Source organism: Carica papaya, chromosome 7 (genome assembly GCF_054855325.1).
Source record: "Carica papaya isolate Zhongbai chromosome 7, ASM5485532v1, whole genome shotgun sequence".
Lineage (NCBI taxonomy): Eukaryota > Viridiplantae > Streptophyta > Magnoliopsida > Brassicales > Caricaceae > Carica > Carica papaya.
In genome coordinates, this window is record NC_142315.1 from 27,547,710 (window position 1) to 27,564,313 (window position 16,604).

General features: G+C 33.9%; 4 protein-coding genes across 6 annotated transcripts; 1 reads left to right on the top strand and 3 right to left on the bottom strand.

Annotated features, from left to right (window-relative positions):
* Positions 1 to 277: 277 nt before the first annotated feature.
* LOC110812643 (Zinc finger (CCCH-type) family protein) lies at positions 278 to 3,908 on the bottom strand. 2 transcript variants are annotated; one of them, XR_015813509.1, is made up of 3 exons: positions 2,421 to 3,908; positions 719 to 1,092; positions 278 to 542 (listed from the first exon to the last, which is right to left on the bottom strand). XR_015813509.1 is itself a non-coding variant. In XM_022039464.2 (2 exons), the coding sequence occupies exons 1-2, from the start codon at positions 3,181 to 3,183 to the stop codon at positions 839 to 841; spliced, it is 1,017 nt and encodes a 338-aa protein (XP_021895156.2). In that variant the 5' UTR covers positions 3,184 to 3,908; the 3' UTR covers positions 589 to 838. The 2 variants fall into 2 exon arrangements, 1 of the variants encoding a protein (XP_021895156.2); XM_022039464.2 differs by lacking the exon at positions 278 to 542 and having other exon boundaries at positions 589 to 1,092.
* A 3,350-nt stretch (positions 3,909 to 7,258) lies between these two features.
* LOC110812710 (Ran BP2/NZF zinc finger-like superfamily protein) lies at positions 7,259 to 8,943 on the bottom strand. Of its 2 annotated transcripts, XM_022039540.2 has the most exons (4): positions 8,677 to 8,943; positions 8,236 to 8,556; positions 7,686 to 7,756; positions 7,262 to 7,583 (listed from the first exon to the last, which is right to left on the bottom strand). In XM_022039540.2, exons 2-4 carry the CDS (start codon positions 8,547 to 8,549, stop codon positions 7,570 to 7,572), a joined length of 399 nt encoding a protein of 132 aa, XP_021895232.1. In that variant the 5' UTR covers positions 8,550 to 8,556; positions 8,677 to 8,943; the 3' UTR covers positions 7,262 to 7,569. The 2 variants fall into 2 exon arrangements, with proteins under 2 accessions (XP_088063719.1, XP_021895232.1); XM_088207593.1 differs by lacking the exon at positions 8,677 to 8,943 and having other exon boundaries at positions 7,259 to 7,583; positions 8,236 to 8,555.
* A 3,562-nt stretch (positions 8,944 to 12,505) lies between these two features.
* OTP82 (Tetratricopeptide repeat (TPR)-like superfamily protein) lies at positions 12,506 to 14,891 on the top strand. The gene has a single exon (XM_022039571.2). The coding sequence runs from the start codon at positions 12,543 to 12,545 to the stop codon at positions 14,751 to 14,753; it is 2,211 nt and encodes a 736-aa protein (XP_021895263.2). The 5' UTR covers positions 12,506 to 12,542; the 3' UTR covers positions 14,754 to 14,891.
* On the bottom strand, positions 14,866 to 16,362 carry LOC148253117 (early nodulin-93-like). The gene is made up of 4 exons (XM_088207148.1): positions 16,143 to 16,362; positions 15,397 to 15,458; positions 15,210 to 15,285; positions 14,866 to 15,098 (listed from the first exon to the last, which is right to left on the bottom strand). The coding sequence occupies exons 1-4, from the start codon at positions 16,237 to 16,239 to the stop codon at positions 15,004 to 15,006; spliced, it is 330 nt and encodes a 109-aa protein (XP_088063274.1). The 5' UTR covers positions 16,240 to 16,362; the 3' UTR covers positions 14,866 to 15,003.
* Between the last annotated feature and the right edge of the window lie 242 nt (positions 16,363 to 16,604).

The following is a 16,604-nucleotide window of genomic DNA, read 5'->3' on the forward strand; positions in this document are numbered from 1 at the left end:
CCAACAATGTTCAGTTACTATGAAATACTTTATCATTTGTCTACCGAAGAAACGAGTTCTTCTGTTGACAAAATTTAGACTGGTTAACAGCTTGTGAATTTGTAGAAGGATGCAAAGAATCCTGAGTTTCAGAAGTATTATTGACTTCTATTTTTTCAGGAGATTAGGCTACGTATGGAATGCTTAAATTTTAGTCATGAGATTCATTTGAAAATTTACATTTAAATTATTTAAAAAGATGTTAAAATTTTTTACTTACAATAATAAAACTGATCTCTTAAAGAATTTTCAAGTGAAATATAATAATATACTTTGGATTTTAAAATACATAATTCCAATTCAACATAAAAGTTATACTTCTATCGTCTTCTAATAAAATTTTAAACTAAATACGTACAAAGAGAGCCCTAATCTTGCAGGCCTAAATCCCAGTTAATAACATATTCTTAATGTCTTCTTTCCAAGTGCCAAGTCGTGCCTGAATCAATGCTGCCAAGCAAAGATTGTTGAGTTTGTCATTTGGTTGTCCTGAAGATATATTACTTCAGAGTAATTTGTCAAGGGATAAACAGCAAAAGTCCGAACGCGGGAACAAAAAAATGATACTATTTGATCCAATTCAATCAAAGGTTCAAGAATTATACAATAGAAATCAGCTACATAAAATAATTAAAAAATATTGGACAATTTCAATCAAGCTACGGCCTTGGTTGGATACATTTTATATCTTCTCGTCGCCAGAGTATCTAAAATCTCTCACATCCTTCCTGATATTATTTGATCTCATCAACAGCAGCAATGAAAAAAAAAAGAAAAAAGAGGCACATCATGGATTTACTCAACTCTCAACTTGGCTTGGTAAGTTTGCAATGGGTAAGTCATCCAGCCAATCTGCGTAGATCCTGTTGATTTTCTTGGGTCCTTTCCATTTAAACAAACACTTCTTACCCTGTCCTTCTTCCTGTAAGACAGGACCACTTACTACTGTCTTCATCATAGATGCATCATTTGCAGCAACAATGTTAGGTTTTGCGACAGTAGAGGTTGTATTCCCACCATCCCCTTCAACGCGTCCAACAAACATCTGCAACTCTGAATTTAAGAAACAAAATATTAGAAAACTAGCTCTAATGATGTCACGAACACAGTTTCTGCCCATGTGGGTGTTCATAATGTTTGTCAAATTTTGAAGACAATGAATAAAAAATATAACAGAAAAGAATTAAGTGACTCTCAGCTTTATGTCAACTCTAATTTGCAACCAGGAAAAGATAAAAGACAATTCTAATAAGATTCGTGCAAATTAAAACATATCAAATTGTTATTGATCCCTTGGCTGCTTCAAAGTCACGGTCTTGAATGAGCTGGTCAGCTTTTTGTTCTCAAGGCAGATCTCATTGACCATACTTAAGAAAATAAGCTACAAAAAGTTAAAACCTTCTCAACAGATCCACTCAAAACAACCAGGTTTTCCAGCCAAACTTAATAACTAACACCCATAAAAACTCAAAGTTGCATTTGGTACAGACCTATTTCATTTCTATTTGATCCTTAGATCTAAATTATTTGACATCTAGAAAGTTAGCTATAATAGCTAACTTATACATTTGATCATAGTTGAGTTAACTTCATTCCACAACTATAGACCTGTATTCTCAACCTGTCAATAAAGTAATCACAAAAATCTGTAACTTGAATCAGACATAGAATTAACTTAGGTGTAATTCTCATTGAAAATTCCATCTTATTTCCATTATATTCCCATTCATATTCCATGTGACTATTTAGAATTTGTGGTCCAGGGAGAAGGCAAGGGAGGGAACTGTTAGTAGCTTTTAGTTCCTAAAGGCCAGAAGGAGACTTGTACAGCTTCCAGGAATAAAACAGCTAAACTCTAGTAGTTGAAACCAAAATAGCCACAAGAACAATGTAGAAGATAAGTAAATACTTAAAGCAGCGGATATAAACGCTGGAAGTGGCACAAATTCTCATTCTGGAATTGATGTTTATATTGGCACACAGTGCAGGACACAAATAAATAGCAATTATCACCTAAGTGAACAAGAGAATAAAGCTCATCGCAAAAAGGTCCCCTCCCACAACCTCAAACCAACTAAAGAATCAACTTAGCAGCTATTATTTTTCTAAACTGATTAATCATAATATCTTTTGGACTAAAATGTTCCAAAACAGTTACTAGAAATCAAAAGAAACCAAGTAAATGAACAGCAGAAAAATAAGCACCCGACAAAATCATGCACGCGGCCACTAATTTTCTATCAATTTTTAATATACCTATTGCCTCTTGATGGTCTAAAGTACTTGAAAAAGCATGTCAAGAAAACATATCAGCAAGATTAATCCCAAATCCAACCTAGAGAGCAAAATCACAAATCAATTAATATAATAATCATTTATACCTGCTTGCCCATGAGCAAAGTGGCATTTATCGGAAAAGGGACAATGACTGGTTGTCTCCCATTTTGTACATAATTTTGTCTTCCAGTAAACAGGCTTCATCATCATCATCATGTTGTTGTTGTTAGCAGACCTATTAACTTCAGATTGAGTACCCCCGCTTCCATGCACCACTGGCGGAGGAGTGGTTCCAATGCTGATAGCAGAGCTTTCTCTAAACCTATTATCATCTCTAAACTTGGCAGGATCTTCATGAAGGAAATTGCACCTTTCCCCATAAGGGCATTCCTCCCCATTATAAAACTTTTTGCATAGCTTCATCCTGTGAATGATCCTCTGATCATCCTCCCAATTCCCTGATGATCTTTCCTCATCACCACGCGCCCCTACAAGTTCTTGCCAATTTGGTGGGGGTTGTCGCAAATCTTCAACCCCATGAGCGAAGTTGCAATTCTCACCATTCCTGCAATTACCAGCTCTGAATTTGGCACACACCCGGGTCTTGAAAAAGATGTTGCTTGTCCCCTTGTTGACTGGAGGGTTTATGGGTGTCCTAGAATTGGACTGGTATGGTGAAGAACTAGATTGGTTATCTTCGTGCCTTGATCTCTTGAAAGGAGGAGGCTGCTGCTGTTGATCAAATTGTGTATGAAGATCAAAGCTTTCATTGCTCATTGGATACTGAGGCCATATGCCAATTGCATCAGACCCACCACCATTGAAAGGTGTTTGCATAATCGAAGGGTGAGAATCAGAGTAACTCATATCAGTTAAATTTCAAGGCCTGAACTTTTCTGTCAGTTGCAGAATAAGATTTTTATCGGTGATCAATTGTCAAATATATCGTCGGAATGAGTAATCAGACTTTTCGGCACAATAGAATTTAAAAAAAAATCCAAAAAAAATAAAGAGATGATGATCAATAAAGACGGGAGACAACGATATTCAAACAGAACACAAGTAAAATCTCGGAGAAAAAACAATAGTTATATAGGCAACCAAAGAAACCTGGATTGAACTTGCTTACATGAATGATGAATGCTTAGAGAAAAAGAAATCTCGAAAATCAACGAAACCTAATTGACTTCGGCAGAAAGACTAGGAACTAATCACGAATACCCAGATGAGTATTTGGATTTAATACAAATTTAATTGCGAAAAATCAAAACTCCGAATTGGATTAAAACTGAAAATAAACAGGGGTGATCACTGATCAATGTCAGCGTCTTGAAAATACAATGTGAACAACTGAAATTGGGAAACCCTAGATGCTACTCAAGGTGAGAACAGTGTATTTATATACAAGGGGCGGGATCGGTGGGGAAGTCAACAGCAGTAGCCGCCAATGCGCAAATCCTAAACCTAATTTGATTGTAGCCCTAACAAGAGGAGAAGAAGAAAACCTAAAAACTAAAGCCCTAAGTGGCGAAAACCCTAACTCCTCTAAAACCCTGGCGTCACGGAACTAACCGACCGTTAAAGATTTCTTAATTATTACTTGCTAACTATAAATAAAAAATTTTGGAATGGTTTCCAAATATTTAATTTCATTTCGTACGGCTCGAACAAAAACATCTCGATATTGATTGAAATAGATATATAATAGAAAGTTCGAAACTTCTTAATTCTTTCATTCAATATTATTTAAAAAATAAAAATTAAAAAAAAATTTGTGATTAAATACTAAAAAAATTAAATCGATTCATTTATTTTTATCTTATATTGATCGTTAAAGGCCTCTTGAATTTTTTATATTATCTATTTGAGTTTTTTTTATTATTTAATATTTATACGTATCCTGATTTTATTCTTATTTCTTTTATTATTAATATGAATGCTTTTATTAAAATCCTACGAATTAGTTGAAATTTTATATTCATATTAGAATTAAGATAATTCAATAAAACATTCCATTCAAACCCTAAAGATTTTCTGAATAAGAACCCTAGATGATCACTTATTCAATGAATATAATGACTAAAAAAATAAGATACAAAAAATCATTTATCAATTTTTAATTTTTTTTCAATCAAATCACGTTAACGTGTGACATTTTATTTTCAATTAATTGGTCACAAAAATTAGATTTATAAACAACTATATATTATTTGATTTCATTTCAATTAATCTCACTAATCCTGAAGTCCTTCATAGTTACAATCTTAAAAACAAAATACTTTTACGGACACATCAACTAGGTATCTTTTAGAACTTCATTAGGGTATTATTTATAAAAATTAAATCTACATAGTTTATATATATCTCATTACCAATTATACTAATTTTTGTAGTAACATCTACAACATAATATATTTAATATTTAAATCCGATTTAAGATATGAATAAGTATGTTTTTATTATACATTTGAAAATAAACCCTAACTACCAAATACATAAACCTTAACCGTCAAAATAAGATGGTATTACCTAATTTAAGATATAGAGTTATATTATTCTCGAGTTCTCAATAAATTTTTTTATTATTTTTGAGTTCCCAATAAAATTTTTTACATATAGAAATATAAATCTTAATTATGAGAAGATGTATATAATCATGCCGTTTATAAATTTCTTGATGTACCAAATTCCGATAATATAATATACGTTTTTAAAAAATAATAAGATAAATATTTTTAAAACAAAGTTTAAATATTTTATTTAAAACTTAATTTTTGGTCTCCACTTTTATATGATAATACATAGTAAAGTAGGGTGAGAATTTTATTAATAATAAAACAGTTATTCTATACATATATAGGATTGATTATTTAAAAAATGTAATTCTTATAATATAAACGAAACTAACTTTAATTTGGAGGGTTGAATAAATATTAATCTCGAGAAATTGCTTTTACCCTTATTTCCCCCCTTTAAAAGTCAAAAACAAATTTTTACAAATACTCTACTTTACCTTATTATATTTTAGCTCTCAAAATAAAACTCTATAATTCTCGATCATATTTTAGAGTACTCCTCATTTTAAAGAACACATATTATGCACACACAAATCAAAATTCACGTTAAGAATATTTGGTTGTTCCACTCTGTATGTTGTTGTAAGAGTGAGTATCGATATAGGATTGGACTAAACTAAATCAAACTAAAATCAAATAGAAAAAAATTTTCAAATTAAAGATTGAACTGTTCTAACTTTAGTTTACATTGAATTGAACTGAACTGAAAACTTTTTATTTTGACCTATTATAAGATCAAAGTAAACTAAACATAAAAAAAAAAATTATGTTTAGTTGTAAATCAAACATTTGACTGAATTAAACTTATCGGGTTAATATAATTTTTGAGTTCGAAGCAGATAACGCTCACCTCGCTATTTCTTAAGTTCTGAAAAAATTAACATATCAAAATAGAAACATAATAAAAAGGTAAAGAAAACAGCATTTATGTTTATATCATCATCAAAATCAGAAGATTAATTTCAGTGAAATTAATAATTACAAGTATAATAATATCAAACAATTGCAGAAGTTGACATTCTCATTTTCATATGCTTATCAGAATCCTATTATTTTCTTCTACATAATTTTTCTTCCTTTTAGAATCCATTTGTCATTGATTGGGACAGAGGAACACACACACACACACACACAGACCCACATGGATATGTGTATTGCTTGGGAATCTTAGACAACACAGTATCCCACCTTAATTTGTCACCATAATTTCCCCTTGATTCAGCTTTAGAATTGAACCAGAAAACTAACAGTGCTAATTGTCTGAACCCCTATAATTATATCATGGGGAACTGGTTCACTTTAAATGGGGCACTTTGCTTCTGTAACATACAGTTTCCATAGACAGATTGTAAAATATATATAGGCTCTTTTCAGCTAATGATATTACACCTTTTAACATCTCCAAAAGATGTTATTACTCTAATAACTTTTTCTATTACCACCCAGAAGTTTTATTATAAAAATTTAAACTTCAATTATTAATATCGATTGAGATGAATTTTCTGTACGAATTCTAATTCTGTTAATTGTATTCTTATTTTATATAAATAGTAAGATAATAATAATACAGATACTTTTTCGACAAAACTTACTTCACGAGAAGGATAGATATGGATTCGCAATGAAAACATATTGAAAATTAATATATAATTTTTCTCTCTCAAACTTAGCTCCAATGAACAAAAATCTTATATATATACATATATGGAGTGAAAGAAGAAAAGGGCTCAAATAATTTGTAGCTGCTTGTGCAGAGAAAGTTGCCATTTTAAGTCGATTATGAGAAACTTAAACTTGTCCTCTGAAACAAATCAAGTAATTTTCAGATATTTCCATATATGCAAATTAATTAAAAGTTTAGTTTAGAAGATGGTTAGATGATTAGATGTGACAAGAAGGTGAAATGAATATCAACAGCTTGAAAGCTAAACCATTAAAAATCCAAAAAGTTGGATTTGACTCACTTTGAGCTTCCCACTGCATCTGTGCTTTTAAAGTAGTAGGGGGAGCATCTGGTTCTTATCTTCATATAGAGTTATTATCCAATTCTTGTGGATTTGATGCTTAAAGGGATCATAAATTATTGCTCTGAAATAAAAGCCTATGAAAATGAACTATTCATTGAGATTCCTTGAATCTTAATTATGCCTAATTTTGAATTTTTATTTTCTCTTTTCATCTGGGTTTTTGCAGCTTTTTGGATTAAACTAATGATTTAATCTAATTCTAGTGGTGGTCCTTTAGTAAGATTTCAATTTCCTTTCTTAGATCATAATAACCACAGCCAAACATTCCTTGGACCATTTTATAGAACAAAAACCAAGAGGATAGGAATTAGTTTGATGGGTGCTAAAAGCATGGCATCTTTGTTAATTAAAGAAGGAAAACAAAAGAAGAAGAGAAAAGCCATGCATACCCATGAGCCAGCAATTTTTTTTTTTTTCTCATCACAATTACATGGCTATATATATATATATATATATATATATATATTTATAGTATACATGCTTGTTAAAAAGTGGCCTTCAACTAAAATGAACCGTTGAAAAGTTATTGTTTTCAAGAAGAAAGAGTAGTAAGAAGCAGTCTTCATTGAAGATCAGGTCATGATAAGTGATAAATTAGTTGTACTACTTGTCCTCCACCAAACAGTCCCTCAAAATTCTTTTCTTTTTTTCTAAATTGCACCACCTGAATATAGAAAATAAGAAGGGTGTTGATATATTGTGGAAGTATGAATTTACAAGTGTTCATTTGCAGAAATTAGAAAGTATACCAATGGAGATTACTTACCGAAATCCCTTGGCGTTTTACATTTGAAGCATTCCATCCTGCTAGCATAGTTGTGAACTCCACATCCCATTCTGTTGAACAAAAATTAAAAAGTTGCTTACATTAGAATCATGTAACTCTCCATTAAGGACTTGAAAACTAAACCTTAACGATTCTAGTCCTCCGTTACGTTTCTTGAAGAAAATAAACACCACCAGGCTAACTTTCTGTAGAATTTTTTTCATGGAATTGAAAATGGCAAAGTGGAGACATTGGTTGAAGGGCTAAAGTGCATTATGTAAATGGAGTTTCAAACAATGTAGTCTCGTCCCATTAAAGCTAATACATGTATATACAGATCTGCTATTTGCACCCTCCCAAACTGATCCCTTATCCAATTTTCTTCATTTGGTAGACACAATGTAAGCAGTGAGTGAAAAGAAACTAGGGATTTCCGGGCGGAAAACATTTCCTGGAAAAAGTTCTTGGGGGAAGAAGGGCCAATATTATAATCATATAAAGATTGTAGAATGAAAATGGAAATGTGAAATGTTGAGGACTCGTGACTGACCTAGTGCAAATCCAGTCACCAGTTTTCCATCCAGGAGGGAGATCAGAGCCTGTCACGTGACTTGCATAGGCACCATAGTCATTTTTCACAGTACCACAGCTATAGCAGCTTGTTCTGCTGGCATAATTGTGAGCTCCACAGTTCATGGCAGTGCAGTACCAATCTCCAGCCAAGACTTCTGTCCTGTTATACAAGTATGATGATACATCTGGGCCGCCATATTTTGGGTAGCTGCACTGTCTGCACATCTCCCTCTTCTTGAAGTTCATGTGTCCACACACCGCACACATCCAGTCACCTCCTGACATGTTCATTCTAGTCCTGATCAAAAAATAGAGCCAGAAAAGTTAATCAGAAGCAAACAGCAGACTTTTTGGCCTAATAAGAAGTTGATGACAACAAAAAGCTTCTTATGAGAAATAGAAGAATATGGAGGCTAACCTGAAGAAAATAGAAGAGTAAGGGGGGGAGGGAGAAAGAAAATGGTGGAAGTGTTAAGTTGCAGAAGAAATTCAATGGAGTTGGTGATTTTGGTTCATGGGATTGGAGGGTTTATATACTTGTGAAGGTTATACAAGTGGGTCCATGGATGCTTAGTCTGTCATTTATGTTTTGGCTTGTTCAGATTTGGATTCTAAAGCAGTAGAAAAATTTTATGAGATTTAGATGAACACTCTCCTCACTATTCTTGGGAAGGAAGGAAGGAAGGAAAGAAAGGAGTTCTAAAGGTGTCAACTAGCTAAATTAGCAAGCAGTGCATGCACATACACATACAAATTTTTGAAATCCCACTTTTACCCTCTCTTTTTATGATTCCCCTTCGCATTATTGCAAAGGAAAAAACACTATGGAAGAGGATTATTCTCTTCTCCATGTCCATTTCTAATAAGGTGGTATAAGGGGAAGATGTTACTTGAATGATGACGGTGATATTTTGCTTATGGAGATTTCTCCGCTTACAGGACCAACGAGGACATATACGAGACTGAACATATCGAACACTGATTCATCCGAATTCAAACACCCACATTAGACGAATGATGGAGCATCATGTTTATGTATAAGGCCAATGTAGATGCACAAGTATGATATTGATATAATTAAATTTGACACCTATATTAGCTTACGATAAAGTATCATGTTTATTTATAAAATTAATACAAACCCACATCTGTTTACACATATTGAGTATTAATACGGTTCAATTTAAATCTCTATTTTAGAGTAATGATAAAATATCATGTTCACGTACAAAGTCAACATAAAGGCTTACGTATTTGCTCATATTGGATGTTGACACAATCAAATTTGAAAGCTACGTTGCACTAATAACGAAGAATCAAGCTCACGTGCATGGCCAATATGGGAGAACACGGATTAACGTGGAAAAATAAATGTCGATACATAATAAAAATATTTTTCAGAAACTACTTAATCAATTTTCTATATAACATTAACCAACTATGGTAATAAATTTTAGTTCTTAAATATTTTTTAATAATTTAGTAAATTTTTTAAAAACTAAAATCTAAGATTATCCGTGTTTTAATAGTAAACTATAGTAATTGTTAACCTAATTAAAATCTTGTGCCACATCGGATTACACATAAGCAGTCGAAGACTTTTGGTATTATCAAATTCATAAATAGAGACCAATAGGTTTAATCCAAGTGGCAGATGAGCCTCCCCTGAGTAGAAACTCATGTTGTGCTACAACGCGGACAGTGAAAAAGTTTGATATAATTCATAATTTTATTTATTTTTTACATGGAATCAATTCCTCATAATGCACTACCTTTGTTTTGCCAAAATTCTCTTCTTCTCTTGTTTTGATTCCTTTTCTGCAATAATTCAAAAGCAAACCAGTTAAAGATTCATACAGCCATTGGCTACTCTTTCTTTTCTCCTCCTCCTCCTCCTCCTACCCACCTCCACTACTTCAGTGTATATACATGTCTGCAAATAAGATACATGTACATATATATATATATATAGATAGATAGATATATTTCAAGTCTGTGACATGACATGATCTGACCACTACTTGGAAGGCCTTTTTTTCCTTTCCTTTCAGATGTAACATTATCAGGATATGGTGGTTGAACTGCAGGCTCCTGGAGACCTGCCAGGTGTCAGGAACAAGTAAGGTTCCAAGAAAAACAGACAAGTATGGCGGCCTGGTAAAACCAACTTTTGATTTCTGATAAAAAAAAAAGAAAATAGAAAGAAAAAGAAGAAGAGAATGTTCTTTTTCAGCAATTTAATTGGAATAAGGATTGCGGCGGGACGACGCCGAGCAGATGGGGCAGGCACAGCAGGACCTGGTGATATATACATATACACACATAGATATAAATATAATTAGAAAAAAAGGTGGTGCAATGAAGTTAGGCACCTTTTGGGAACAGTAATTTTTCAACATGTTTTTTGGGATTTGATAGTTCTGTTCTCACTAATCTTTACATTAGAATAAATCATTAATTTATATATATATATATATATATATGTAAAGTATTTTGGTTTAATCTTCAACTCGATGAGTCAGACAGAACATGTTACAGGGAATTGGCCTCTGCATATGCATTGGCAGGCTTTTTTTTACTCGTAAAAGAAAATCAATGTTATCTTCTCTGTTCTGCCAGCATAAAACGACTACGTTTTATCTCATTCACATCTAAAAATATTACCGTTAACACAAACACTAATCACATTTATCATCTCGTCTCCATTAGATCTAAAAAAATCAATCTCATCGTAAGAAACTCAACTCTATATCAATGTAAAGTTGGTAGTCTTTGTTGCTTTATAAAAAGGAAGAATCTGCAATTGGTCCAAGTTCTAACCCCTTAAACTTTTAAGACATTACATACATATACACACATATATATATCATTAATACTAAGTGGTCTGATGACCTCTCCACCTTACAAGTAAGCAATGTGTGCTGAGATGGCGAACACATTCAGCGTCCACGTGGGCGCGCGGATGCTCGCGTGTTGACTTAGGGTTTGATAAGGAAGAATCCAGTCAACACCATATAAAAAAAAGCAGACATGGTGAATGTTCAACATGAAAAATAAAAACTAAAAACCTCAGAGAGTGCACAGCTTCTTTATTCTGTATTTGTGACTATTTTTAAAAGGAGGGCCTCAAGAATACTTGGAGAATCAACATCGTAGGGGATAAATTAAAGGTTGCTTTTTGGAGTTTTGAATATTCCCACATGAATTGTCACATCTCTGTCTCCACCGCTTAAGGAATGAATGTCTAACAACAATTCATCATTTCTTGAATTCAAAGTATTTTTGCTTAGCCTAATTTTTCTACTTAAACCCAAATTTAGTCCAACAAAGATTTTAAATATATGAGTGTGTGTGTGTATATATATATATATATATATATTGGTAGCATGTGACAGATATTATTCATGCTTAAAGTTCATCTTTTTTTTTTTTCTAAATTAATTAAAGAGCTTAATTAGTGATTTTTTGATGGGACAAAGTATCAAATCCAATCGTGGTATTATTTTTCTTTCCAAGTCTAGTAGAACTTTGAACATAGTAAATTGGCCCCTCTGCACTCAATGGGACATCACTATGTACATATATATATATAATTACTACGCAATCAATATATATATAATTCTTAAAGAAATATAAAAGTTTTTAATTGAAACAAGGAGTAATTTATCTATAATTTTTGAGTAATGTACTTAGTGTTGAATGTTGTCAAGTAGCATATAATAATTAGGTATTATTAAATACTATATGGCTAGATAAGTAAATATTATATATTTGCCACTTAGTATTAATATTAATGATGACGAACATATTTTTAAAGTAAATGACATATGTCGTGCTATTAGAGATGAACTATAATATACCCATATAAAAATATTAATAATTAGTAGAGTCAAAATTATTATGGAATGTAAACAATATAATAATTACTATACGATAGATACCAAAAGTAAGATATAAAATATATATTCAATCCTCCAAAATTAAGATATTATTATATTTTTAATTATTGGGTTCGTTCAATTTATAAATACAAAAATTTCAGACATCATATGTTATAATCCAGACGTAATAATTTTTTAATAAATAAAATTATTGGCCTAATAAAAATACTTCTTTAATTTTCACTAATAAAATTTTATTTAGTTAAACCTCGTGAATATCAAACTCCCAACGGTTAGTTTTAGCGGGTGATTTAAATAGTGGATTTACGAACCAACGGTATTTCAAATTCTATCTGTCACCCTTATCCTTTCCCTCCTCTGCAAAACGCAACACGAAAAATCTATGGTGCTCTCTTCTCCTTCGCCTGCCATTTCACCTTCCACTCTCCATGTCCTCCCCTGCTCAGACCCTCCATACAAGCTCCTTCAAAACCACCCGTGTCTCTCTCTCCTCTCCGGGTGCAGAACCATGGAAACCCTCAAACAAGTGCATTCTCACTTCATCAAGACCGGTCTCCACAACACCCATTACGCCATGAGCAAGCTCATCGATTTCTGCGCCGTTTCTCCTTTCGGTGATCTCTCTTACGCTCTTTTAGTGTTCGAGTCCATTGAGGAACCGAATCCAGTGATATGGAATACTATAATTAGGGGATACTCGTTGAGTTCGTCGCCGGTTATGGCCTTAGAACTCTACGTACGAATGATATTTTCTGGGATGGTACCGAATTCTTACACTTTCCCTTTCCTTTTAAAGTCTTGCGCGAAAATGGCGGCTATCCATGAAGGGAAACAGATTCATACCCATGCTTTGAAACTTGGGCTTCAGTCTGATGCTTTTGTTCACACTTCTCTGATTAATATGTACGTGAAAAATGGCGAATTGGACAGTGCGAGATTGGTTTTTTATAAAAGTAATTATCGAGATGCGGTGTCCTATACAGCTTTGGTCAGTGGTTATGCTTCAAGGGGTTGTATGGATGAGGCCAGACAGATGTTTGATGAAATGCCTAACAGAGATGTTGTGTCGTGGAATGCTATTATTGCAGGCTATGCTCAAAATGGTAGATGTGAAGAGGCATTAGCAATCTTTCAAGAAATGCTTGCAGCAAACGTTACGCCCAACGAGAGTACAATGGTGACTGTCCTTTCCGCATGTGCTCATTCTGGTTCTGTTGCTTTAGGCAACTGGGTTCGGTCCTGGATCGAGGACAATGGATATGATTCGAATCTTCAACTCCTTAATGCGCTTATTGATATGTATGCGAAGTGTAATGATTTAGATACAGCCCGTGGCTTGTTCGAGGGTATACCAAGAAAGGATGTTATTTCGTGGAATGTGATGATCGGTGGCTACAGTCATATGAATCAGTACAAAGAAGCCTTGATGCTGTTTCAGCAGATGTTGAGATCAAAAATGGAGCCTAATGATGTTACCCTTTTAAGCATCCTTCCCGCTTGCGCTTATTTAGGTGCTCTTGATCTTGGCAAATGGATTCACGCTTATATAGATAAGAACCTCAGGAATTCATCCAATGCCTCTCTTTGGACAAGCCTTATCGACATGTATGCTAAATGTGGAGATATTGAAGCAGCTAAACAAGTCTTTGATTGCATGAAACATAAAAGTTTGGCTTCTTGGAATGCCATGATATCTGGGTTTGCCATGCATGGAAATGCAGATATGGCTCTTGGTCTTTTCTCAAGAATGAAAGAAGAAGGTTTAGAACCAGACGATATCACATTCGTTGGTTTATTGTCTGCTTGTAGCCATGCTTGTTTGGTAGACCTCGGCCGTCAATATTTCACTTCAATGATTAAGGATTACAAAATTTCTCCAAAACTCCAACACTACGGATGCATGATAGATCTTCTCGGCCGTGCTGAGCTGTTTGACGAAGCAGAAGTTATGATGAAAACAATGGAAATGGAGCCAGACAGTGTTGTATGGGGCTCTCTGCTTGGCGCATGCCGAGTCCACGGACATGTTGAGTTGGGCGAGTCCAGTGCCAAGAAACTCTTTGAATTAGAGCCGGAGAACCCAGGTGCTTACATCCTGCTCTCAAACATTTACGCTGGTGCTGGTCGATGGGATGATGTAGCAAGAATAAGGACCTTGCTAAACGACAAAGGCATGAAGAAAGTTCCCGGTTGCAGCTCAGTTGAGGTTAACAGTGTTGTTCATGAGTTTCTTGTCGGTGACAAAGTGCATCCGCAGAGCAAAGAAATTTACGAGATGTTGAGTGAGATAGACGAGCTTTTAGAGAAGGCTGGGTTCGTAGCGGACACATCGGAAGTGCTGTATGACATGGATGAGGAATGGAAGGAAGGGTCACTGAGTCAACACAGTGAGAAGTTGGCTATTGCTTTTGGTTTGATCAGCACGAAGCCAGGGACGACGATTAGAATTGTCAAGAATCTGCGTGTCTGTAGAAATTGCCATTCGGCTACAAAGCTGATTTCGAAGATTTTCAATCGAGAGATTATTGCCCGAGACAGGAATCGCTTCCACCATTTCAAAAATGGTGTCTGCTCCTGCAACGACTACTGGTGAAATGTTTATACTAACAAATGTCTCATTGTAAATTAGTCAAGTTTAGAATCCAATCACAGCCAGTAATATATATATATATATATATAGGTGTATTTAGTATCTGTTTCTGGTCTGAGAATGAAAACCCATCTTTATTTATATACAGGTGATGGAGTTTTACATATTAAATATTGATTGCTAATCTTGAAACTTGATGATCCTCATAATTGGGTACAAGAAAAGTCAAATGCTTTGGCAGCAGATACAAATTTTAGGCTTCAACATTGGAGAGATTCTTGAAGGAGTTCCTCCTTGCTGTTTTGAGGACAGTCTTGTCAGCTACTATAAAATATGCTGCACCTGCCACTGCATGGATTAATCAACATTAACAAAAGTTAATTAATTAATTATTCTAACAATTTAATATTAATGATGATGATGATGATGATGGTGATACTGGTGTAGTAATTAATCAACCTGTGGAGACTATAAGAGCTTGAGCAGTGTGATTTAGATTGGCTCTTGCCCATGGCAGCATCCTTACACTAGCCAGCTGCAGATTAATCATAGCAATATTTATAAATCCCCAAACATAATTTACATAATTTCTTCCAAAAATCATTAAAAATTTATCAATGCAGGAAAAAAAAAAAGAGAAACTTACAGTCGGAATTGCAGATGCAATGCCAGCAACAACAGCTGCCTTAGCTCCTGCAACTACTCCTTCTGTTAATCCAAAAAAAAATTCTTGTTAATTAGCAAAACAAAGAGCATTAAGAGATAAAAATGTTTTTTTTTCTTGGCATAATTACTTATGTTAATTAAGATTAATGCAAACCAAATCCAAATTAATTTTTTGAAGAACAAAACACCAACTTATTATTTTCTTGTTCTTTTTTCCTTTTATGTATCACCAACTCATGAGCCTTGACCGTCTAATCACTAGTGTGATGCATTAAGCCATATGGACCACGTTTGGGCCAGTTGTTCAAAGTAAAGCCAGGAAAAAGGGTCCCTGGGTTATGGATCACGGTCCCCAAACAGTGACCAGAGATAGCAGACCCAGCTTTATCCATTCTGATTAAGGCTGTTTCCATTTCCACAATCTGCTAAAAAAGAATACCTCTTTTGATGCATACACTGCTCTTGTCAGCATACCCAGAAAGAAACTAATCAATACAATCATATCAAATAATTAAACCACTCTTGATGTTTTCTTTAACTCCAAATTAATCAATTAATTGACTAATTACCCCACAACCCAAATTATTTCAAAACGTATAAGCTTCCTTTTTGTTGAAATAAAAAAAAAAGAGGACCCAACAAAAGCAAGTTGATGAAGAACTCCTTCAGTCACACAGAAAGTGAAACCCACAAAAATGTAAAAAGGAAAAAGAAGAAAAGGGTTACCATGAGCACAACGCTTTGCCATGGAGAGCCTTTGGTCAAGCGAAGCCAATGTGTTCCTTTCCAGAGGGGACTCAACTTGGAAATCCTTAGGCGCCATTGATGATTTAATGTGAAATTTAAAGGAAACCCAGAAGATTTTTTCTAGTGAAAATGGAAACCCAGAAGACAGAATTTAATTTGAGACTTCGATTGTTTGGATTGAGGAATTTGTGAAGGCCTTAGTGGGTATTTATAGTGAAAAAAAAAAAAAAAAAAAAAAAAAAAAAAGTTGGAATGGTTAGTGGAGCTTTGTGTGTGTTGTTTCATGTGGGGGGAGAGAATTTGATGGTTTCATGTGAATTCCAGGGTCAGAGTCGCCTGTTTTCACTTCGGTTTCTGTTGCAGTCGGTTGATTCTTTACCTCTCTTCCCAATATACCACTGATAATTTCCAAATATTATATTTTTATGAATTTAATACAAG